At 41.4% G+C, this 26,505-nt stretch overlaps 1 protein-coding gene and 1 long non-coding RNA gene across 3 annotated transcripts in view; one reads left to right on the top strand and one right to left on the bottom strand.

The window, feature by feature from the left end:
- Positions 1 to 355: 355 nt before the first annotated feature.
- On the bottom strand, positions 356 to 21,239 carry LOC123371387. The gene is made up of 3 exons (XR_006579784.1): positions 21,000 to 21,239; positions 17,453 to 17,501; positions 356 to 485 (listed from the first exon to the last, which is right to left on the bottom strand). It is a non-coding gene; the product is annotated as an uncharacterized LOC123371387 (long non-coding RNA).
- Positions 7,471 to 26,505, top strand: part of C5H4orf17 (chromosome 5 C4orf17 homolog) — a 39,453-nt gene continuing 20,418 nt past the window's right edge. The window contains exons 1-2 of one of the 2 annotated variants that reach the window (XR_006579782.1): positions 7,471 to 7,808; positions 22,783 to 23,015. Coding sequence is in view for 1 of the 2 variants with exons in the window: in XM_045018958.1 (XP_044874893.1) it covers positions 22,862 to 23,015 (154 nt within the window). In the remaining variant the exon portion in view is untranslated. The remainder of the gene's footprint in view (positions 7,809 to 22,782; positions 23,016 to 26,505) is intronic. The other variant, XM_045018958.1, reaches the window with a different exon arrangement.

The raw sequence follows: 26,505 nt of genomic DNA, 5'->3' as shown, positions 1-26,505 counted from the left end.
AAACTTTGTCACAGTGGATAAAATTTACGTTTCAACACAACCCATTTGGGATTTGTGCCCTGGTTTTTAATTATGGTTGGAATTTCCTTCAAGACTTCTTTCCACTTGGCTTCCCAAGAACTCAGTTTGACTCCAGCCTTCCCTTACTTTGGTATTTTTATTTGGCAAGCTACAAAAATTAAACAAACAAACACAGGGAGAATGAATGCAGGGGACATCACAGCTCCAAAGTTACACAGAATCCCTCTCCCTTTATATACATCTCATTGTATTTACTATGCATTGCGTCACACGTTTTTGGCTTGGCAACTTTGCAGGAACCAATCCCTATGCAGCATGCACTGTCCATAGTTTGACTTCCTCTCTACATTCCTAACTTATTTTGTCCCCTAGTATCTAGTTAAGTGGTTTTCAACTTGTCGTCTGCAGACCATGTCTCAGCTTTCCAAGAGGTCCCGCACCTCCATTTGAAATTTTTTAGGAATCTGCAAATGAAAAAAAGGTTGAAAGCCACTAGTCTAGTTCATAATAAATAGTTCCTTAGGTCTTCTCCCTCTTATGTTAGTTGACATTCTGTCCCTTTAGCCTACTGACCTTAGCACAAACTTTGTTTACCTCCCTATCGTCCAAGAAATGAGGCCTCCCTCCACATGTTAATTTTTCATGTCAGGCCAGGCCACAGCTACAACAGCCTTGAGGTTGGTACTTGTGCTCCAGCATCACCATTGGGAGCATCAATTATATTTATTTTACTTTAAGGGATCTTAGCAACTTTCAGTGTCAGCCATAACATCCACAAGGAAGAAAAAAGTCTAACTTACATTCTTTGAGATGAGAAGATGATGGAAAGGGATAGAAGTATGAGCTGGTATTTTTATTTGTTTCCAGTAGTGCCCACAGTGTGCTAGGTGCTGTACTTTCAGAAGTTTCATTTTGCTACTATCCAGCTTCTTAGAGATATGAAGTTTATGGCTTGACCCTAGCAGGATTGTTGGGGGTGGGGGAGGGAGGGAGGATGGATTTGTTTAAAGTTTCTCTCTACATTCCAATCGCTGTATAGTCCCCCACAAAAACACGTACTTAACTCTAATTTGTCTAAAGATTCCCCTGTGGACATAAGCTGAGAATTTCTAGTAGTACAAGCCAACATCAAACTGAACAATAGAATCACATGATTTTAGTAAGGTTACCTAATGAGTTGCAGATTGGAGCTACTGCAAATCCCCAAGCGAAAAGCTTTAGTCATCAGGAGTTCAACAAGAATTTATCACTTCAGCCAAAAAATAAATTAAGAGGATGTTATAATTTTCTGAACACCCTTGCAAATATTAAAACTTCCAAGGTAAGGTTGCACATAACAAAAAATCCCACTCAACTAATGATGTTTATGATATACTTAATTTTACAATATGTGCATAATCATCCATCTAATGATATTTGCCTAGTAACACCTTTAAGTAATCGCTACCTGATCTTCCTCAAAACCAGTGAAAGACATTTCTATTTGTTAAGCACTACAGGAGAGGTGACAGTCATAGGCTAAAGCTCTTTCAAAGAGGTGACAATGCCAATATTAGGAAAGTCTTTGAAAAAGTGAACAGGGATGTTTCTAAACCCAATGTCTGAGCTTTTGTAAAATTCTGCACACATTTTCCAGAAAAAAATCCTACCCTGGAAAGAGATGCTAGATGGCTAGGGAAATTTGAGGTAAGTTAGTTTGTGTTTAGAGAAGTTAAAAAGCAAGAGGTTGAAGAACAGCCTCACATTGCATCCCTGTGCCAATACTTCCACCACTCAATCACCCAAAACATCCGTTGGTCTTCTAGTCAATTGGAATGACAGATGCTCAGCACCTCCCAGAATCATGCTCAAGTTTTTTTTCCTGTTTCTCAGATTATAAACTTTCCCCTGAAGTTTATAGGTCTTTTTCCTGTACAGCACAGAGCACACCGTCAGCACTCAGCAAATACATACGTGCATATATAAAGGGCCTATGCTGTTATGCTATATATTTTATGCAGTTTCTTGAATATATAAAAATAAAATGTAAAGAATCTTCTAGAAACTGCGCTGAGAACTGCAGTCAGCTCATGTTGTTGATTAGCCTTTCAACTTGTAACTCAGGAGAGATTCTCCTGCTTTGGCCAAACCAAGGGGGATGGGAGTTTGAGGCTCTATTCTGCTATCACTGTGAACGTAAATTCCTGGTAAATATTACTGAGAGCATCTAAAGACTACCAGACAAAACCCAAATATGTAATACCTGACCAAAAAAATTACAGTAAAAAAAGTCAAAAGAGTGAGCAAACTTATAGCACTTGCCCTAGATAGCTTTTGGAATAGGTTACAGCAGGGGTAAGCAACCTATGGCACATGTGCCGAAGGTGGCACGCAAGCTGATTTTCAGTGGCACTCACACTGCTCAGGTTCTGGCGGCTCTGCATTTTAAATTTAATTTTAAATGAAGCTTCTTAAACATTTAAAAAACCTTATTTACTTTACATACAACAATAGTTTAGTTATATATTATAGAAAGATCTTCTAAAAACGTTAAAATGTATTACTGGTACGCAAAACCTTAAATTAGAGTGACTAATTGAAGACTCGGCACACCACTTCTGAAAGGTTGCCAACCCCTGGGTTACAGTATTGTACAAACTGATTTATATAACCTTGCTAAAAACTAAGTGGGCAAGATCTTCATCCCCACTCCAGCTCTTTACACAGAGTAAAAAGGCTGGAGTGTAGTACAGGAGCCCTAAAAACACATTTCCAGTCCTCTGAGATGTCTAAATTATGCCAGGAACCTCTCCAGCTCCTGGAGTAGCCCAGGATCAGAAGGGCTCAAAGGTGGCTTAAAGGTAGGGTGACCAGACAGCAAATGTGAAAAATCAGGAGGGGGGGGAATTGGATCCTATATAAGAAAAAGATCCAAAAATCAGGACTGTCCCTATAAAAATCGGGACATCTAGTCACCCTACTTAAAGCCTCCACCTTTTGAGCTAAGTCCCAACAAGTTCAACACATTCAAACAAGGAAGGGTTATAGATTTTTCCTCAAATGGCTTTTATCCATCATCTCTAATTGCTTTGTCATTGTGTGTACAGTGTACATATTTGTCAATTCGGTTACGTAGCCACTTACGTACACATAACATGCTTTAAGTCAAACCATGAAAGTGATCCAGAAACAAGATATTTCCTTGAATGTGTAAAAGTAGTATGATTTTTGCTCCTTGGACTAGAGCCAGATGTTCTCTCTAACTCCCCTCGTGCATCTTTGTTCATGAACAGCCTCTCTCTCTACCTAAGGAGTAAGGAGCAGGCTGTGCAGGGGCACACTCTACTGTCGGCATGGCTTGGAGCTCTGCTCACTGTGCCTCTCTCCACAGCACGAGTGACATAGGTCGGGGATTATGGGGACCTTATGGACTCATCCATTTGTAGATCCAAAGGCCAATAGCCCCTGCACTGCATTCATGCTAGGGTTCTATTTAGCCCTATGACAATTCCATTTTTGTCCCTTTTTACTATGCTAACTTGGAACTGAAACAGTTTGCCTTCACCTATCATATCAGGCAAGAAACTTTTGGTCCCAACAGAACAATGAATTTGACTGCACCACATAATTAAAAAAAATAGATCTGATCTTATAATGTTAAGTGTAGTGTACTTAAAATTTTTGCCAGGTTCATTTCCTATGACAAAAAAAGCAAAAAGAGTTACTTAAAAAAATCCTTTTGGGGGGGGGTTGCCATTAATGTGGTTGCAACAAAAATAGAGTTCAGTTTTTTCACTTGATAACCTATGATTTACTATAGCAGCTTTACAGCAAACTAAGCAATAGCCAAGTTGAAGCTACAAAAGAGTTATAGTGGCCACCACTAAAAGCTTATATAGTATACTGTGTATATATATTGGAGCAAGACTGCAGTAAGATATTTTGTTGCAATTGTATCCCTGAAGATTATATAGTATGTTGAAGAAATTTGAACCGAATAGTAATAAGGAATCATGCCACCTATTTGCCAGCCCATTGAACTATACTTTAATTCCTAGAATTTACTTGTAATGAAGATGTACATTCCTTGAGCCTACTCATTCATGTTCTCACACACAGAGTTTATTTAAGTGAAAACCTACATTCTCATACCAATGATGAAGCCTTTACCAAAAAAGATTAATAAAGTGTACATCCATAACATGCAGTACAGAAGATCTGCCTTTGAATCTCCTGGTGTAGTGACAATCTTAAGTAAGTCTACGTTACAGTGCTACACTGGTGCAGCTTCATGGTGCTACAGGACAGAGAGCCCTCTCCCATTGGCATCATTACTCCACTTCCACAAGAGGCAGAAACTACTGTTAGTGGGAGAGCATCTCCCGCTGACATAGCACTGATGTGAACAGTGCTTAAGTTGATGTAACATGCATCACTCAGAGGTGTGTGTGGGGGGGTGTCTTTTTCACACCCCTGAGCAACATAAGTTGGCATCAACTTAAACCACAATTCATCATCAGCCCATACCTCACATTCCCACTTCCTTCCTCACAGCAGTATCTTGCCTCAGAAGGCTTTTTCTGTGTAGAGAGGAACCCAGTGGAGATACTACCAATTCCCACCGATTTCTCTGTGACCACATTTGCTCTCACATGGTTCACTTTCATGTAGCTCTTGTTCTGTGGCACTGGTCACATATTAGTTCAGCTCTCCTCCATCACATTTCTGAGGGGAGTTACTCAGCACTGTTGCTTCACACCAGGCAGTCTGTTCCATGTAGCCAACCTGCATCGATATATGATGGGTTCTTCCTGAAGAAGTGCAGTGATAAGTGAAGGTGAGGGAGGGTGGCTCCCTTTTATGGGCACCCAGCCAGCCAGCTAGCTATAAAATCCCTGTTAGTAGCTGTTCTCTACTTGCTTTACCTGTAAAGGGTTAAAAAGTCCATTGGTAAAAGGAAGGGAGTGGGCACCTGACTAAAGGAGCTAATGGGAAGGCTAGAACTTTTTAAAATTGGGAAAAAAACTTCCCTTTTGTCTGTCTGTGTTGTTCTCCCAGAGAGTAGAGACAGGGTTGGAACTATGCTGTAAAAAGCTTTGGGGCATGTATGAAAAATCATGAGATCACACCTAGAAACTACTCATTTAAAACCCCAGATATGTAAGTAGACTAGGAAGTGTCTAGGAAGACACAATTAGGTTTATTTCTTTATGGCTTGTGGATTCCTCTGTGCTAATCCCAAATGCTTTTGTTTTGCTTGTAACCTTTAAGCTGGACCGCAAGAAAACCACGCTTGATAATTATTGTATTTGCTCTTCTTAAAATCCAGCAACAGCCTAACTTTTCAGATTTTTTTTGTTTTTAATAAAATTTACCTCTAAGAGGTTTGTGCACATATTTAATTAGCTAGTGGCAACAGCTGAGTTCCTTTGTTTTCTTTCTCAGCTCAGAGGGGGTAAAAGAACTTGAGGGTACCCCATGGGAAGGAATTCCTAAGTGCACCTTTCTGTCTTCCCAAAGTGTTTTTTTCACTTGGGTGGTGGCAGCATCTACCCATCCAAGGTCAGAGAGAAGCTGTAACCTTGAGAGTTTAATACAAGCCTGGAGTGGCCAGTGTTAATTTTTAGAATCCTTGCAGGCCCCCACCTTCTGCACTCAAACTGCCAGAATGGGCAATCAGCCTAGACAAGTACTGTGGCTTATAACGGCCTTATAGGGAAATAGTAAGAGGCACTTTTGGGTAGCAGCAGGATACCCTTGAGCTCTCTTGGACAGCAATAGCACCAGCTCTAGTAAGTTCTATCCAGCCCTTTTCTTAGAGCTCATAGCTCACTGACTGACAAAGATCACAGTAAAAAGCCAGCATGGCTCTTGGTTTCTCCAGGAACAGTCTTTAAAAACAAAAAAAATCTTTAAGTCTTCTTTCCTCATTTCCTTCTTGGTTCTGGCATTCTTTTTATGTGTGTAGTATATAGGGTAACCAGACAGCAAGGATGAAAAATGAGAAGGGGGGGGGGCACAATAGGTGCCTATAGAAGAAAATGCCCCAAATATCAGGACTGCCCCTATAAAATAGGGACATCTGGTACCCTAGTAGTATAGGAGCTATTTTCCAGGGAAGAAAGTATTGCAGAAAGATGAATTTCACTGCATTCAAGAATGAAAGAACCCATGTTTAATCTCCCCTGGAAGGGAGTTCTGCAGCTGTAAGCCAACTGCTGACAATCTGCCCTCAGGAGCCTCACTCTGTTTGCAGGCAATTCCACCAATCTATGTTCCTGATGAGCATAATTGTCACAGTCATAAGAAAAAAAGACAGGGAGATACAGAGAGGGAAAAGGGTCCTGAGAGATACTGGATCCTTCCTGCTGAGGGCCTTGAAAGTCAGTATAAGACCACTGAATCCAATCTAGTATTGGCTAGGGAGCCAATGCATTGGGCTAGTGTGTTCCTATCAAACAGAGTTCCTTAGGATGTGCAATGAACAATGATGAACCAGTTGGAGCTCCTTTAAGGCTGCTTTGATCATTCATAGGTACAATACATCACAACAGTTGAGCCTGGATATCCCAAATGTATGTCATTGTGGTCAGTTCTATATCCAACAGAAGAGATCTCGTGGCTCACCGTAGACTAATAAAAGGTATTTCTAGCAGCCATTGCTATCTAGAAGTCTAACAGCAACAAGGAGTCAGACTTGGAGGTTGAGAGGACTATGAAAACCTCTAGAACCAAAGGCCTGTGACATCACTTTCTCACTGAAGTTTAAGGCGATTTGGAGTCACACATTAGGTATAGTAGTCAAGGAAACAGAAGACATTTTTTAAATCAGCAAAGTATCTCTGGAGACAGCCCAGGTAACAATCAATCAATCACCACCTTCTATTATATCAATCCATTTTCTAGACACTTCTGTTCAGTAGTAATAACTATATTCCAGATGCCAATCCCCTGACTATATTTAAATGCCTAACTGGTCAATGCCCGGAAACATTTTATACCTGACCACCCCCATTAATTTCCCCTGGTGTTTCTGTGACATTTTTATGTCTAACAATTTAGATTCTACAAACAAATTTGTTGAAATTAACTGTGTAGCTAGGTCACTTGTGCTGTCACAATTGTCACGGGGGCATCTCTGATTTTATTTGTTTCCCATAACATTCACTTTGCATGCACATCATGAAGTCACGGGGCTTTGAAAATCTAGCCCAAAGATATTGCTATGCATCGTAACATGCTACGTTTCCAGTCTCTAAAGAAATCAGCTATTTCTGATTCAGAAGTAGGGTGTGTCATTTTTCTCCCCCGATGGAAAAGATATAGCATAATGCTATATAATAGAAAAAGGACTTCTGAAGCACAGTAGCTTTTATCTCTGCTAATAGAAAGTACAGAATAACCACCTGGTGTATTCCTTACTTAAGGGACATTACAGCTGTGTGCAACTAGAAGATGTCATAAAAGATATACAGAACACTAGAGAGAAAAGATTCTAGAACTCAGACTTTCAGCAGGTCACAGGACACTTTTCCGCCTGTTACTAAGATGTTCAATGTACCATAACCACCAAGGAGCCAGGAAGGATAAAAGAGCAAAAGGAACAACAAGTTTGAGAGAATCAACTCAGATAAAAGGAACTATTTAAAAAAGATTGTACTGTCCGTTCAATTAAAATATTTAACCTAGAAAGGCAAAAATATCTAATACAACAGAAGAAAGCTTCACCTGCTGTAGAATAAAGAAAGGCTCTACTGACCTGGCATTTTACTGAAAAAGCCATCTTCTTGCAAGATTTTGCTTGTCAGGTATTTTGAATTTCTTTATATTAAATCATTTTAGAAAATTTCAGATGTAGATGGTAAGTGTTTATTTAAAATCACTTCTTTTTTTAAATAAATGTCACTGACAAAGTACAGACATCAGAAACTTGTCCATGAAAACCTGTTATTCTAAGAGAGGCATCCAGACAGAAAGTTACTGTTGGAGTAAATATTATACATATGTACCCACTGTCACACCCAGTTCTCTCTAGACAAAGCTAGCTTTAAACATTGCAAAATATACATAAAAGTTTGCAAACATTTATTTATGTAAAATAATTAATACTGAAGATTTTAATTATAAGATGTGATTTTAGGCTTTTTTTGGGAGGGGGGGTGTCTTTTGTTTGCCTCATCAAAAGAAAATATATATATTAAATGGCATCAAAAAACCTCTGCATTACCCAGGGGTGGCCCTAGACTATCTGCCAGCACTTGGCACCCTAGGTGAACCATGCAATTGGTGCCCGCACCCCCAAACCCCAAGGGCAGATCTAGGCTGAGGTTTTTGGTAAACTGGGAAACATTCTGCCCCTTTTCTCTTTCAATGTTTAAGTGTTTTTTAAAACAAAACAAGAGGCTTAATTATTTGGTTTGTCAGTCTGTCCGTCCAACCAATGTTTCTGAGATCAGAAAAATAGAGACACGAAATTTTCAGAATAGATTTGTACATGACAGCTAGATGATATTTCAGTCAGATTTCAAATAAAAATGCATTAAAAAAGTGTTATAATTTTTATTACTACAAATCCAAAAATCATCCATTACGCCATCCTGCTTTAACTGCCATTACCACCACATCCAATATAGACCAAAATAAGAAAACTCTTCAATGAACTTTAACCTGTATTTACAAAACACTCCAAATAAAAAACCACTCTGTGCTCTTAAAACATGACTTTTCTTGCTTTAAGTTTTGAAAATTCAGTCACTAGTTCTTTTAGATCCAGTTTTCCAGCTATTTCATGCTCTATTGACATTGTGGCAAGTCCAACAATTCTCTCTTGCACCATTGTTGAACGCAGATATGTTATCAATTTTAACTTTAAGCTATGTTCCCCACTAGCTACAGAAATTGGCAAAGTTAAAAGAATGCGTAGAGCTATAAAAATGTTTGTTTGAAAATAAACTCTCCGACAGTTTTCCAAACAAACTTCAGTACTTCTTCAGGAGTGGAATGTTTTTTAACCTCTTTGGCCCTATGTCAGTAAGTCTGTTAAACAAAAAGCAAGGTCCAAAAGTCCACTAGCTGAGGCAGCAAGCCACTTTTCTAACAAGTTTAAATATCCTTACTATAGAATAGGGCCTCCTTTATATTTAGCATATCTAAGAATGGTTCAGTTTGCTATGAGAGCAAAGAACTATTGGGCACCTTCCTGGTATCTCCCGAAATATTTCTGTACAGAAGCTTGTAAAATCTTCCAGGAGCACATCCTTTATGTTGGCAGAATTGTCACAAAGATTATTAGGATAACCCAACTATACATACTCAATTGCTGGAAAGAGTCCTATGTGCATAGCATAGTACAAACATTACTTAAGCACTCTAAATGCAGACCCAAGAGGACTTGTTTGATGCTCTAAATCTCTAGGACTGGCCAAGTATGCTTCAAAATCTTAGGGCCCCTTGTCTACTTCAGTGCCAGGGAATGTAACTAGAATGTGTAATCACAAATATTAAACATATTTGATCGCTGGCAATTAGCCATATTCCTGACATCCTGCAAGATCACAGCTAGTCTTGCTTTAACACTTACTCAAGTCAGTCAGCTAGAGAATGACTTGGCATTGTGGCTCACCACACTACCTTATGTTCTGGTTTTGGAACACAACTGCTGCTGTCTTGTTGCTTCTCCACTAAATGGAGTGGATAATGGCGACAGCCAAAGAAGGCAAAAAAATATGCCCATGCACCTCTCTGTAGGACTGTATCTGGCACATGCTTGCTTAAATCACAGGTGGGGAGAAGCATCTACAGAGAATGTGGAAAAAGCTAATGTACTTAATGCTTTTTTGCCTCTGTGTTCACGAACGAGGTCAGCTCCCAGACTACTACACTGGGCAGCACAGTATGGGGAGGAGGTGACCAGCCCTCTGTGGAGAAAGAAGTGGTTCAGGACTATTTAGAAAAGCTGGACGAGCACAAGTCCATGGGGCCGGATGCGCTGCATCCAAGGGTGCTAAAGGAGTTGGCGGATGTGATTGCAGAGCCATTGGTCATTATCTTTGAAAACTCATGGCAATTGGGGAAGGTCCTGGATAACTGGAAAAAGGCTAATGTAGTGCCCATCTTTAAAAAAGGAAGGAGGATCTGGGGAACTACAGGCCAGTCAGCCTCACCTCAGTCCCTGAAAAAAAAAATAATCATGGAACAGGTCCTCAAGGAATCAATTCTGAAGCACTTAGTGGAGAGGAAAGTGATCAAGAACAATCAGCATGGATTTACCAAGGACAAGTCATGCCTGACTAACCTAATTGCCTTCTGTGATGAGATAACTGGCTCTGTGGATGAGGGGAAAGCAGTGGATTTGTTACTCCTTGACTTTCGCAAAACTTTTGATATGGTATCCCACAGTATTCTTGCCAGCAAGTTTAAGAAGTACAGGCTGGATAAATGGACTCTAAGGTAGATAGAAAGCTGGCTAGATCGTCGGGCTCAACGGGTAGTGATCAATAGCTTCATGTCTAGTTGGCAGCTTGTATTAAGCGGAGTGCCCCGAGGGTCGGTCCTGGGGCTGGTTTTGTTCAATATCTTCATTAATGATCTGGATGATGGGCTGGATTGCACCCTCAGCAAGTTTGCAGATGACACTAAACTGGGAGGAGTGGTAGATACACTGGAGAGTAGAGACAGGATACAGAGGGACCTAGACAAATTAGAGAATTCTTTCCTGGGTGCTGGCTGGTGAGTCTTGCCCACATGCTCAGGGTTTGACTGATCGCCATATTTGGGGTTGGGAAGGAATTTTCCTCCAGGGAAGATTGGCAGAGGCCCTGGAGGTTTTTTGCCTTCCTCCGCAGCGTGGGGCATGGGTCAGTTGCTGGAGGATTCTCTGCACCTTGAGGTCTTTAAACCATGATTTGAGGACTTCAATAACTCAGACATAGGTTAGAGGTTTGTTACAGGAGTGGGTGGGTGAGATTCTGTGGCCCGCATTGTGCAGGAGGTCAGACTAGATGACTATAATGGTCCCTTCTGACCTTAAGTCTATGAATCTATGATTGGGCCAAAAGAAATCTGATGAGTTTCAACAAGGACAGGTGCAGAATCCTGCACTTAGGACAGAAGAATCCCATGCACTGCTACAAACTAGGGACCGAATGGCTAGGTAGCAGTTCTGCAGAAAAGGATCTAGGGGTTACAGTGGACGAGAAGCTGGATATGAGTCAACAGTGTGCCCTTGTTGCCAAGAAGGCTAATGGCATTTTAGACTGTATAAGTAGAAGCATTGCCAGCAGATTGAGGGAATGTGATCATTCCCCCCTATTCAGCATTGGTGAGGCTTCATCTGGAGTACTGTGTCCAGTTTTGGGCCCCCCACACACTACAAGAAGGATGTGGAAAAATTGGAAAGAGTCCAGTGGAGGGCAACAAAAATGATTAGGGATCTGGAGCACATGACTTGTGAGGAGAGGCTGAGGGAACTGGGATTATTTAGTCTGCAGAAGAGAAGAATGAGGGGGGGGGATTTGATAGCTGCATTCAAACTACCTGAAAGGGGGTTCCAAAGAAGATGGATCTAGACTGTTCTCAGTGGTGGCAGATCACAGAACAAGGAGTAATGGTCTCAAGTTGCAGTGGGGGAGGTTTAGGTTGGATATTAGGAAAAACTTTTTCACTAGGAGGGTGGTGAAACACTGGAATGGGTTACCTAGAGAAGTGGTGGAATCTACTTCCTTACAGGTTTAAGGTCATGCTTAAACAAAGCCCTGGCTGGGATGATTTAGTAGGGGATTGGACTAGATGACCTCCTGAGGTCCCTTCCAACCCTGATATTCTATGATTCTTAAATTGCCTTGAAAAAGCCTGAAGCATGCTACACAAATCTGTAGCATCACTGTCTTTTGAATTTTCATGAGTCAGTGCTGACTCCAGCTTTATACAAAATTCTCTTATCTGTTTTGCTGTTTTCTTTTGCAAGCTGTTGATATCCTATAGAAAGCCAAATACTGACTCTACTGGCTGCATCTGTTTGAAATCTTTCATCAACCGAGTGACTAGCAGGATCAAGGACTGCAAAGTAAAAATTCACTTTGAACCTTTGTTTTGAGTTCTGAATGGGTGTGTCTCATCCTTCATATGAAAACTGCTGTTTCTTTTGCCAAATGTGAACTGACTCTGGTTCAAATTCTGTCGGAAAGTCTATTTCTTCTGCAAGCTCGAGAGAATCTACCAGTGTTCTCTCAAACCCTTCATCCCTTCTGAATTCCTACAGAAAATTTTTAGTTTGCTGCAGTTTTTGAATAGCAGAATGTATGTTCAAGTTATTTTCTTGAAGCTCCCTACTAGTAAGGTTAATCTAAAAAAAAAAAGGATATTATACCACAAAATGAGTGAAGTCACAAATTTGAACTCTGAAAGGCCATTTGCAAGAGCTTCTGAACGTGCTGTATTTCCAGATGATCCAGTAAAGGTAGTGTAACGGGTCGGACTCACCCCTGCGGCGCCTCCTGCTGGTCGTCCTTGGGAATTAGCTCAGTCCAGCGTCCGGAGCGCCCTCTGCAGGCTGGTGAGCCGCCTGTCTGCTACTGGCCCCTGTGTCCCTCCCAGGACCCCGGTGCCCCTTTAACTGGGTCTCCCCCTCCGAGGGGAACCCCCACCCCACTACCCCCACTTTGCCTCAGTATTGGCTACGGCTCAGTCTCCATCTCGCCCCTGTTCACTGGGGCAGACTGCAGTATCCGCCACTCATCATAGGCAAAGGGGTTTGGACCTGCTGCCTTGGCCTACCCCTGGGTTACCCCCTGCAACTCCCAGTACCTTTTGGCCTTGTGCTAGGCCGCAGCCTGGGGCTTTTCAGGCCAGAGCTCCCCAGCTCCTTAGCCTTTCCCCAGCCCTGCTCCACTCAGGTACTCTATCTCAGCTCCTAAGCAGCCAGGCCCTTCTCCCTCTACAGCCAGAGGGAGACTGTTTGGCTTCTGGCTTCCCTGGCCTTCTTATAAGGCCCTGTTGCTCAGCTGGGGCATGGCCCCAGCTGCAGCCACTTCCCCAATCAGCCCAGCCTAAAGCCCCTTCCCAGGGCTGTTTTAAAGCCCCAAAAGGGCAGGAGCACGTAGCCACCCCGCTACAGGTAGTATCATCAGAAATTTCAATTAAGGCATCATAAACGTTTCCAAGTTCATAGCAAAGAGGCTTCAAAGCATCAATGTGACTCTCCCATTTTGTCTGAGTAAGTGGTTTCACAGTTAGAGAATTACATGGTGAGTCAGAATCTTTGAACCATGTGTTGAGCCTGAGAAAAATAAAAACACAAACACGTTGCAACAGGTCAAAGAAACTGCTTGCCTCCAAACAGCATCTAGCAACATCATTGACTGCACACTGCAAGGAACGAAAAAGGCCCTAGGATTGATTTCCATCATTCTCCTTTGCACACCATTGTCTTTACCCTTCATATTACTCCCATTTTCTTAGTCTGGGCCACGTAAGTTTTCAACAGATAATGACATTGTTTCAAGTTCTTGTAGAATAAATGCTCCAGTTGCCTCCTTCAGTGGTACAAAACCCAAAAAGTGTTCCTTTATGAGCACTTCAACATTATCTTCATCCGCAGACTTTTCCATATCCACAAAACGAATGATCGTCATTTGTTCAACATGACTCACATTATTGAAAAGTATTTTGCAGAATGGGCAGCTTCTACAATTCTCTTTTTAAATGGCTTTTGCTAGGATTTGAATCAGTTCATTCTGCATATTTTTTCCCTAAGTAATGAACCTGTGTCTTGTGATCAGTTATTTTATGTAGATGCTCCTTCATGACTGGATCAAAAAGCTAGGTATTTAACAAGTTTAAAAAAAAGTTTCCATTTACCAGGAGTGTATAGTTTTTCCATTTCTACTGCGGCCGCAGTAGAACTCTCACTAAAGCAATCAGATGCTCTAATATTTGCTGCCAATCTTCTTTTTCTTTGATCACACGTAAATTTTCCTTATCATTTTTCCTTTTTTCAATCATAATTCAAGTTTTCCAATTTTGAAAACATTCCAAATGTTCTGTAGTTCTTTCATATGAAGAGAAATTTGAAGTTATGGTTCAAAGGACTGGAAAAACATTTTCTGTAAGTGATGTACCAACAGGCTGATTTCTAAACAACTTGCAGCAAAAGTAAAACACAGAGTCCTTCGACACTGAATATTGTAACCAGTTTCAATGAATTTCTTCCCCATTAAGGAGTTTCCTCTTGTGATGCTGAGCAGAGAATTTTCTTTTATTTCCATCCTTAGGGAAGGGAAATTCATGAACTTGTTGGGTCCATATTCCACAAGAATTTGCCACACAGTCATCACATCTGCGCCATGAAGCTGGGTCCCTATACTGTAACTTGTTTGTAACTTCCTCATCCTTTCTTCCTTCTACTTCATTTACTTCAATTTCTGCACGTGTCTCTGAAGGTGAATAAATTTTCTCCACTTCCATATCAGTCTGATGCTGTGAGCTGCCTTCATCTAGAAGTAAGTTTCCATCATCTTGATGTTCCAAACTGCTTCCATGCAGATGTGAGCTAACCTCCTCTCCAAGGAGAATTCCTTCATCTGGATGCTGTGAACTGCTTCCATCTTTATTCGGAAGAAAGAGACGATATTTCAGGAAGGATCCCTGCTGTTCTGCTTGGTCCTTTTCCTTCTCAGACTTTCATTTACGATACTCAACTCCTGAGGGCTCTCTTTTTCCTCTTTTTGCCATGGGGCATTTGAATATTGTTATGTACTAACTGTGCTCCCCACTGCAAGCATTATAGTGTTAAGGATGGCTGACACACCACATGGTTGGAGATTTAAACCACATTGCAGCTATCCCAAAATGTCTTTTCACTTCTTAAAAGGTTCAATTAGTAACATACACTCACTTACCTATTAAAACAGTTAGTTTCAGCATTTACACCGAAACAAAATGTCCTTTTTTGACGTTATAACCCAACACCGGTTGTTTGGAAAGTAATCTCCTTCCTCATGGTTACCTGCTTGGACTGTGATGTCACCACTTTTGTAGCCTATTAAGCGTTAACGCTGTTATTTTTCTTTTATGGACCTAATTTATTACATGTGAACTAGTCATAACAAAGAAAAGTTCATATTTATACAGCCTGATAATAATGCTAAGAATTAATAATGCTTAAAGATACTCACATTTTGAATTTATAATGCTGAAAGACGTTATTCTTTGGCACCAAGAAACAATTTTCCCCACAGTATTCGCTCGATTCTTAACCATCTACCCGTGATGTGTGTTACATGTCAAACAGTCATTTATCAACTCGCAATATCTCCGCTCTACATGAATTTCCAGCTACGTGACCTTGTGTGTCACTAGCATTGCAGCACTTGCTGCTGGCAGATTTGTTTCATTGTGGATGAGTTATTGCTCATCAAAATTGCGGAGTGGGTCATCTTGACCCTACGTTGCAAATTGAAAAAAAATTCACTAAAATATTTATTTTTGCAGTAAATAAAATATTTGACATTAATAAATTCTCAGAAATGTAGAGAAATGAATTATAATTCCTATTCCCTCTGTACACGCACAGGAATTGAAATAATGACATCTTCGTTATTTTATTTGTATTTTTTCCCTCAAATTTGGCTCCCCGTTTAACTTGGCATCCTAAGCGACCGCCTAGTTCACCTATATGGACGGGCCACCCCTGACATTACCTTATTATATAGTTAAACAACATCATTTGATCTATTTCCCTGGTAAGAAATAGACAAAACATTACCAAAAAACCATGCAAGAGAGACTTTTAAAATAGACTTGGCAAAAGTGGGTATGTTTCATACAATGATTTTATAGGTAAATTCTGTAAAACGGATTTGAAGCTAAAGATACGACAGATTGTATAATGACAAACATTATGCCCCTTGGAAAGCAATGATCTTATAAAGCTTTCGGATTAAAAAAAAAGTCTAACCAGAAGTTACCAATTAATAAAAACAATTCATTGACTAAAACAAAAGTACTCAATGCATTACAGAAATAAGATATTTGGCATGATTTAAACCAGGCGTTCTCAACCTTTTTCTTTCTGAGGTTCCCCTCCACCCATGCTATAAAAACTCCACAGCCCACATGTGCCACAACAACTAGTTTCCTGCATAGAAATGACAGGGCCAGTGTTCGGGGGTAGCAAGCAGGGCAGTTGTCTGGGACCCCACGCTGTAGGTGTCCCCACAATACGACATTGCTCAGGCTTCAGCACCTTCTGGGTGGCAGGGCTCCGGGCCCCAGGCTTCAGCCACATGCTGTGGGGCTTTGGCTTTCTACCCTGAGCCCCAGCAAGGGTAACGCTGGCCCTGCTTGGCGTCCCCCGTGAAAACAGCTTGTGGCTCCCCATGGGGCCCCAGACCTCTGGTTGAGAATCACTGATTTAAGCTATTCTTCCCCTAGACTACTAAGAATTCATGATCCAAAATGATCAATCCATTCTACAAATCAAATCGTCAGGATTTTGATTAGATTACTTTATGATGAGAGAAAAGTCTTAAACTCCAGGAGCAGAGGAGGATGACTGTTGTAAAGCCTGTGCCAGAGCCACTGGACATTATTCTTTATCTATACTGGTAGGAAAAAAATCCATAACTAGGCACTTCTGTAGTTCTAATGACTACTTTCCAGTTTGGTCATGGTATCCAATGGTCTCATTTTTAAATATATAGAACAATTACCTTTTCTGCTGCCCTATTGTGTTACTTGATTGCATTTAAAGTCAGAGGAGTTGAAAGCTAGGATGACATGCTATTATGATGTAGCCATGTGAACAAGCTCATTGGTATTTACAGAAGCCTTGTTCCCTTCTTGACAAAAGTTATTGGATAACAATATGCTTGGACAGATTATGTTCCAGTTGAAAATGTCTTGTGTGGATTAGTATGCACTTAAGATAGAAAAATGCTCCATAGGGCATGCACGTTTGTATTTTTGTTCTTTTCATGATTTACTTGAGCAAACAATTCAGTCACTAAGCCCTCACCCTATTATGGGAGAAGGGAAAACTGGACTTGCAAACCATTTCTAGCTCTGGAAAAAATACATATCAGATTAAGAACATGTGTAATCGTGTATGTGCATTATAGGATTCAGAGTAAAAAAAAAATCTTCCTTGGAATATATAAATTAGTAAACCACTAGGCTGCTTTGAATTGGTGCTATGCTGCTAGATGTGCCATCACACAATTTTTCTGCAACTGGATTGCATTTTTTTTTAAATCTTCACATGGACATTAGCATCAAATCATACACTTAGACAAGTATAGTAAGCTATTCATCAGAGAGGACACTATGCATCACAGTGCAACACAGAAGGCTGCAGCTTCATATTTTATATAGTAATTTGAGGAAAAGCATTTCTTTAAAAATAGTGTGCAAATTTATAATTTTTGCAAGAATAAAAATCATAGGGTCTACTTACCTCATTTAGATCAGGAGTAAATTAGTGGAATTACACCCCTGTGAAACTGCTGTAAAAGAAGATGAAAATCAGGCCCACAAAAGCTACATTAAAAGATTTCCGTGTTAATCTCAACTGTTGGAGAAGATCACCATGGATCAGATATCTGTACGGTCAAATCTAAAAGAACACATTTTCAGTAATGCAATAATGAAGTTGATTTTAGGCCTGTGGATATGATGATAATAATCTGGATATGCGATTGAATGTTAATTCACTAATAAATACTAGATTTTATTCCATTATCACTTTCCTTTTCCCCTCCCCTTTCTGCTTTTCTGTTATTTCTCTCCTTCACTTATTAGTTGTGGTCTCTACTGAGGCATTTTAGATAATTTTAGACATTTTACATGAAGAAAAATGCTAAAGAACCATTCCACAAGATGGTTTCTGCCCTGCATAATTTTAAAGATGGCATCTTTCCTAGCGCACCAACCTGGTAGTTCAGATCAGCTGGGACACTCAAGCTAACAATCCCTAGATTTGTTTGTCTGGGGAATAGGATGATCTCCTTAGAAGGCCTTCAACTCTGGAATTCACTTTCCCTTGTTATCAGGCAGAACCCTGAGTTTGTTGATCCTCTGGGCATGTTGCAAAATCTATTTATTCACTCATTCTTTCCCCAAGAAGATAGGTAGAGTAGGAAAGCAACATTTCAACTGGGGTCTTCCTCAAAAGTGTTTTGCTTTAGTTGATAATACATGTGAAATCTCCTGGGAAAGTATTCTCTCCATCCACCCACAAAGAAACCCCACCAATCAAGTACACGTATTTTCCCCTTCCCACATAAAAATGTCCCATTAGTTCCATACTCTCCCTGTTCCCAAACAATCCACAATCCCGGCAGTAGCTCTTGACCCATCATACTCATTCCAGAATAAGAGTATGTCCACACAGGGCGGTATACTGGTATAAATTATAGTGGGATCATTTCCTTGTACAGGCAAGCAAAGGAGAACAAGAGTCTTCAGAGCAAATCAGAAGCTTCATAAAATCTGAACTTAGTGCTGTGTAACTACTTAACAGTGGATTTGTAACACTATTTTAATGTTATATACACTATCTTGTCAGTCATCTTATAGATGTCCCTGCAGAATACTTGGTTAAGGTAGATCACAAAAAAGATAGACGCTTTTGCTTTGATGCAGTACAACACAACATGGGTTTGGAGGCTTTTTCTTGCAATCAAATCACAGTAACCAAATTAACTATGGTGAAGTTTACCAGGGAGTCCTATTGAAATTAAACTGGCTAGCATGCAACTTAGTGCCCAGTCTAATGCCCATTTAAGTCAATGAGAGTTGGCTCAGGCACCCATTAAGACATAAGTATTAAGCAGTAAGTAACCTTCTGCCCAGAGCATTCCCTGTATAGTAGTTAAAAAAAACAAAAATATCTTTAGATTTAATGTTGCTATTTGCCATGCAACTTTCTCCTTATAGAAGTTATATTTTAATCAATGGATTGTCAAGACGACAATGCATTCTAGGCTGTTATGTAAGCGAGGCATGCATCTGTCCTGTGCAATCGTTCAGCTAGATGAAAGAGGCATAGGGTTTAGACATTTACGGCACTTTTAATCAATTAAATATTGAAAAACCTTGGCTCTCGTGAATGCGTGCAAGAGGCCAGCATTGCCAACATCATACAGGAAGCATATGAAACTGGAATCTGACTCTTGGTCACAGAAAGTGCTATTTATACCCATTGGGCACCGATCAGATCACTGTGCAAGTGAACTGAGGTAAAATTTATTCAATTTCATCTTATGTAATAATTTCTCCAGAAAATGGATGGTGGGGTACATAGGCACTGACTTTGTCATTTGCCAGGGGTGCTCGACCTCCACTCTGCCCCCACTCCACCCCTTTCCCCAAGGCCCCCCTGCCTCTTCCTGCCCATTCTCCTCCCTCCCCCAAGTGTACCCCACCCTCACTCCTATCCCTTCCCCCCCAGCACCTCCTGCACACTGAACAGCTGGTCGTGGCAGGCAGGAGGCACGGAGGTGGGGGGGGAGAGCAGGAAGAGCTGATCAGCAGAGCTGCTGCTGGATGCTCAGCACCCACTATGTTTTCCCCCACCCAGTTTCTCTCCACTGGAATCTGGCATCCAAACCCCCTGCTTAACAACTGCAGTTCAGCTGAGGGTGACCCAGTGCTTAATTTGTAATGAAAGAGGTGCCAGGGTTCTAGCAAGTTTTTACTTTCATAACTTATTTGGCAAGCCCAGAAGTCCCAGGGCTATGAACTGCTAAGCCTAGGTGTGCCGGGCTCAGCCCTGACAAGCCCTGGCACAAAAAAGCAGTGAGGGTGACCCCCTAAATCAGCACAGGCTAAGTACAGTTCTGACGCCCTTTACTCATACAATAAGGATACAACATTTAATTACCCCAAAAATAAATAATGTTTTCACCCCTCTAGCCAGGAGGCTAGAGAAGTGCTTTGTAACCCAACACCAGCCAAAATTGATCATTTGGGCAACACATACGGTTGCTAACCCTCCAGGGGTGTCCTGGAGTCTCCAGGAATTAAAGAGTAATCTTTAATTAAAGACTATGTTATGTGATGAAACCTCCAGGAATACATCCAATCAAAATTGGCAACCCTAGCAACACAGTTCTGTTTGCTGGATACTGAGGCAGAGTAGGTGTGTTTAGGAAAATACAGTCTGGTCCTAAAGCCTTCCCCTGCCCTCCAATCCTCCCAGCTCTTGGGGGACAGCTCATTCAGATCTTGCTTACAAATCTGAATTTGAAATTATTAGTTTGGCCAACATCACAAAAATGAATGTGCAGACATTGTCATAAAAAATAACAGCTGTGAAAGGAAGCTAGTTTTTGCTCATACTTCTCAAACCTATTATGCTTTGTCAGGTACAAGTATTTGATCATACACTGTATATGCTTTTAAAGTGTGTATTAATGTTTCAATTTCAATTCAAATTTTCAATTGACTAAATCGGCAACAATGTTAAAAAACTAGTTTAGTTGACCACTGGGTTCGGGGTGGGGGGTGATGGGGAAATTCAGGAGGGGGGTGTAGGTAAATCCCTGGTCAATTTGTTTTTCCCTTGCCTACCTCCCCTTAGTTTGTGAGTATTTTGTAGTGGGGACTGTGCCTTCTCATATATCTGGAAAATATTTACCCCACTGTAGTAGCACTGTGGGTGCTACTAGAAACAAATAGTTGTTGAAAGCAATGGGATTCCTGTGCTCAGAGGAGACCCAAAGGTAAATAACCCATGCTTTAGTATGTTTAAGTAAAAACATTAATCCTTCCTTGAGGCAGTTTAATTAAAATGTGATTATTGTAAGTATCTTCCATGGAACTCATCAAAAACCACCTTTCTACTGTACTAAACTGGATTAGCTATGAACTAGCTAACAGTTCATAATCCATAGATAGCAGCAGTGCTTTTTGTTTTACTTACTCGGTTAGCTGCTGACTAATTAGCAGGGCTGCCAGATCATGCCAAATTCTAATTAGGAAAGTACTTTTGTGCAACTTACCAGAGAACAGGTTTGACTAGCAAAGCCCACTGTAAACTGCTGCCCGGCCTCCACAGCCCAGGAAAGAACCAGTGACACCCCTGGGATCTTCAGATGCTTTCTTCAGGGCACCACTTATTGGTGGCACCAAGAATCTCCAGTAACACCCCTTCCCACAAACAAAACCATTCAACATATAGCCAACAGCTGAACAACTCCCCTAACCCAGGTGCTTCCTTACCAAATCCTCCCTGCCCCTGGCAGCTCTTACCCCATCCTCCATAAGCAGTCAACCAGCTTCCTCCAGCTCCCTTCTTCAACTGAGCTGTGTCAGCCTTGGTAGGAATCAGGTGCTCATCAGGCAATCATACAATCTACCCCAGCTGGGTCTGAAAACCCCCTCTACCAAGCCCAAAGGCCTGTTCTTAAAGGGGCTCTGCCTCAGAACAGGCCAGGCTGGCTCTAGGCTGCCTAGCCCTTAAAGGGGCAGACCACCCTGCCACACCCAAAACTGGCAGCATGTAGTGTTTACAAACAGGGATTTTCTGATGATGCCTTGATTTCATTTCCTTCTTTTCCTGGAAAGAGATTGAATTTGATTTACTAATGATTAGAGTCCTCTGAACTAGAGTTCTCTCTCAAATCAGCATTGAGGAGGTGGAAAGTTACAACCACCAGCACACCCTATGTACTCATCTAGCTACTGAAATACAGGTATGATGTGACATGCAGAATACCAACAACATGTGTATGGCTTATTGATTGTTCCCTGTTATATGATTAACCCTGTAACATAAATGCCAGTAATAAAGGGAAAGAATTAAATAGTCATGTTGGTTCCAGAGAAACCCCAGATCTGAAATTAGGTGGCAAGACTGTTACATCTGACTTCTGAAAGGGTACAACAGCTTTCATCTTTTCTTATGAATTGGAAATCTACAAAAGAAAAATTAGTCAAGACCAGCCAAGCAAGTTTTACTCCTCTGGCAACACACACATGGGAAAAATAATTACTTTTGATACATATTGAAAGAAGTATAAGTGAGAAAGGTTTTTATGATGTAAGTATAGAGATGGCATAAAATAATTCAAATATTCTTAGGAGGCTGCATTAGGGCTGGTGGCCTCAAATATATCCTATCCAAGGTGATAAATTCAGGGCTGAGAGAGACAGTGTGAGAGTATTATTATAAGGGGAAGGGGGGGACGAAACGAGCTGAAGGTAGTGTGTCAAAGATATCTAAAGCTACGTAGTAAGTTGTAAATATATCTATCTACTACACTATCTGAGTTTTAGGCAACAGCAAACTGTAGAATGGTATTTTACCATCCAATCACAATACCAGCTAGTATTAATAAAAATATCAAAATCCTAAGGAAAGGTAGCATTTCTGCCCCACCTCTTCCTCACCCATTACTGCCTGCCCTCTTCTTCCCACACAACTCAACAACAAATCCAGTCTCCCCTCTCTGTCATTTCCTCCTACGAAGAGGTGTCCCTGTTTCTGCTCAGTTGTGTGCAGCAATGAATGGTGGACCATGTGGGCAAGAGACTTTGCATGTGTAGAAGAGCAGTTCAGGGCTGGATGGCGGTAATTGACCAATAGTCCCAAGACTGTTATGCCATCCCCTAGAAGTGGAGCCTTAGACAGACTCCTGCTGAGCCTGTGCTTACTTAAGGCTGCCCCAGAAGGAATATTGAAGAGACAGTAACAAAATGTAAAACAGTCACAAGAAAAACAAGTAGCAATTCAAGTGTTCTGCTCCCTTCGTGTCCATGACTATTGTTATTCTGTACTTCCAGCATTTGGCCGCTGCTGATGAGACACTGTCAGGACCCACTACCTCAAGAGTCGCTGTGGGGAGAATAGCAAAGTTACATCATGAATATCAATTTCAAACAACAGCCTGAGCCTGAGTTCAACTACAAAGTAATAACACAGAGAAGTTCGAGTGATTCTTCTTTTGGAAGAGCAAGTGGAACTTATTTTCTCTCCAGACACATCCCACATCCCAGGACAGTCTGCCATATTCAAGGTAAAGCATCCTCCTAGAGACACATAACTAGGTTGCACATCCAGCCTGATTCTCCTGAAAAGAAATGTGTGTGTTTTAGGTCTTAAAAAAAAAAATTACTCAGCAGCATGCACGAAAAATCCTTCACGTGTTCGTTTCCAGTTTCACAAGAAAAAAACATATCCAAAGTGTAACTCTAGGTACCAGAATGAGAGGAAAGGAGATGGAGAGCTAAGGAGATACTGAAAGACTGAGTCAGATAATCTAAAAAGTCTCAGACTGGGTTTGCGGGCCTGGCATTTAGAATTTGGCCCTGCGGTTGGAACTTAATTAACAAATCTGTGGATAATGATTCATGAACCATATTGGAACCTAACTCATTCTTCTATAGTACACGAGAGACAATACAACTAACACGAGTTAGCTTTTCTTTTGTTTTTTAAAATCCCTACAATCAAGAGGATGGTGTGGTGCGACTCTGAATTAGAGCTGGTCAGAAAATTTCAGCACAAATGATATATTTTTTTTAAATGTTGCAATGCTCCCCCACCTCATTTTCTGACCAGCTCCATTTTTGAACACACACCGGAAGCAAGAAGGTGTCATTTTTACATAATCCATTCTTCAAAGTTAGCCTTGTTTAGCGTGAAAGTCTGTCATCAATTAACAGGGTACTAAACTGCTGAGTCACAACTGACATTCTAGGGCACCTGCTTCCCATTTGGAAAGTTACTAACTTTAACAAGTTGTAAGTTAAAGGTTAACTTAAGGGAGAGATTTTCAAAGGCACAAATGACAATTAGGTGCCTATCTCCCATTGTCCCTATTAACGAAATTGCTTCATTTTAATAGGGCAAAACCATCCAGGCCCTGCTACTCCCTGCTGGAGAGGAATGTACCACTGCATGTTCATAGCACAGGTAGAAAAGCATTGAGGTCTCCTACTGTGCAGTAATGAAGACCTGAGCCCTTTTGGGATGCAGAATACAATCTACCCTATCTTGTCATGTTCAGAATCCTGTGATTCCTTCCTCCAGATACCTTAATACATGGAAATTGCTAAGTCTTCATTGTAGAATTAACCCTGGCTCTTACTTGGGTTTTAGCCCAAACCCCTCTACTGTCCACACAGACAAACCTTTTACCCAGACTCTTAGGTGCTATAAGCCAGGGTTAGTTTACCCAGCGAGGGCGGGGGGTACAGATTAGAGCCCAGGATCCACTTTAACTGATGGAACCCACCAGTTTTGCAGTGAAGATGCAGGATAAATCACTTGGGAACTGACAGTCCTCCTTCTCCCACTCCTCCCCCCCTCCAATCCCCACAAGACAGATGAGTTCTCTCACAACTGACTGGGAAACAATCCTAGAGCATCACAGTACAAAGATGAGATTTGCCCCAGAAGTCCTAGTGACACACACGTTGTGAGATGTGTATGTGTGTGTGGGGGGGGGGGGTGCAGCACCAGTGCAGATGCAGTAACTCAAGTATGGCTTAGCAGGGGGGATGCTCAAACCCAGGCTAGGCTAACCTGGGTGACAGTCAGGGTATGTCTATGCTGGAATAACAAAAGACCACCACCACCACCTGCCCCCAAAACAGAGCAGTGAGTCTTATAGCCTAGGTCATCTTACTCAGGCTTGCGCAATGGGGTTAAAAATAACAGTGTAGATATTCCGGTTAGGCTGGACCCTGGACTCCGAGACCCTCTCTCCTCGCCAGGTTTCACAGCGTGGGCTCCAGCCGGAGCAGAAATGACTGTGTTGTTTTATATTCAAGTAATCCGCTAGCCTTACTAATAATTCATAGCTGGTAATTTAACAACAGTCTTTATTAGATACATAGTTAACATATACACAGAGCATCTTAGCTCAGGTCAGCCTAATGTCTAACCTAAAACCCACAGCCTCCTCCACCTGTCAGCTCCCACACCTTGGAAATTCTAGTCACCCTCTTAAAGCCACACTAACATCACATCTCACTTCTTTTAATGATTTTTTTTAGCACAAGTATAACAGAATTTTCTAAATAGCTTTCTATAAATCTTTGAAAAGGTCTCCTTTGGCTTTATCACAGTCAGTAATAGGAGATCATATTGTGATGGGTATAAACGTTATCAGTGTAAGAAAGGAACTGTTAGAGGAGCCAGATCTAAATCTGGAAAAAGCAGTGAGAATTTGCCAGACTGCCTCCTCCAGCTGTCAGCTCCCACACCCCGAAGATTCTATTCATTCCCTTAAAGCCACAGTAACACCACAACATCTATACTGCTATTTTGAGCCCCACAGTGCAAGCCCTGAGAGCCCATCAGTTGACCCAGGTTCTGCTGCTGCGGCTTTTTTTTTTTTTTTTTTTTGCAGCACAGACATACCCTCACTGTGCAGCGAAGACCTACTCTGACTTTGAACATTCGCTGCTTCAGCTCCATTCAGAGAACAAAAATTAAAAGGCATCTCCTGTAAATAGACCTGCATATGCAGACTAAGTGCCAATTTCTGCTCTCAGTTATACAGGTGTAAATCTGGAGTTAATTCCATTGTGTTCTGTACAAGGCAAATTTACAACATTGAAATTGACAGCAGAGTTTGGACCTATTTCTCCTTCCTATTCTGTTTTACTATTCTCTCTGAAGAAGAAAGCATTACAAACTACTTCATTTTTTAAAAACCAGTTACCAAGCACAATTCAAATGTAAACGAGCAGGCAACAATAAATGACAGCTGCGAGAACCCACTAGCAATAGGCTGGATGTAACATGATTACCGTGGAACAAGGTGAGACGTAGGCTCTGAGAAATCATACTTAGGCTACGTCTACACTACTGCGGTAAGTTGACCTAAACTACGCAACTCCAGCTACGTTATTCACATATGCAGTCGACATAGCTTAGGTCGACTTACTGCAGGGTCCACACTACGCTGGGTTGACGGGAGGCACTCTCCCGTTGACTTACCTTACTGTTCTCGTTTGGGTAGAGTCCTGCGGTCGACTGGGGAGTGATCCGCAGTCGATTTAGTGGACCTGCTACATCAACCCCGGACCGTCGATCTGTAGGGTAGTGTAGACATAGCCTTAGGAAGCCCATCTCCTCCCACCTTGTATTTGGCACAGCTCTGCACAGCATATTGAGAAAAAATCCCCTTATACAACTACCAACATGTCATAGCTACCTGCCATCACTTAAATAATGCTCACCCTTCCCCAGTAGCAGTCATACGTTTCAATATAGTTTGTAATGCCAGCTCAATGGTCTAGAGATAGTGTGCTACTCACTGATACATGAGCCCAGGGTGCGATCATCATTCCTACTCCTTTCTTTCCTGAATCAGCAGATACAAGGAGGGAAGCCCCCAAAGGCCCTGAGAAAGGAAGGGCTCCATGTCACTTAGCAAATTAACAAAATGGTCCTGTGCTGCAAATCTTGGGTCCAGATACAAAACTTCCTTAAAGTTCAGGGGCAGCTGTTTCTGGGCTTTTTGTTTACAGTCCTTAACCATTTGCTGGGCTCTG

This window comes from Mauremys mutica, chromosome 5 (genome assembly GCF_020497125.1).
Source record: "Mauremys mutica isolate MM-2020 ecotype Southern chromosome 5, ASM2049712v1, whole genome shotgun sequence".
NCBI classification, from domain to species: Eukaryota; Metazoa; Chordata; order Testudines; family Geoemydidae; genus Mauremys; species Mauremys mutica.
Note: the sequence above shows the minus strand (reverse complement) of the source record. Positions and strands in the feature narration are given on the sequence as shown.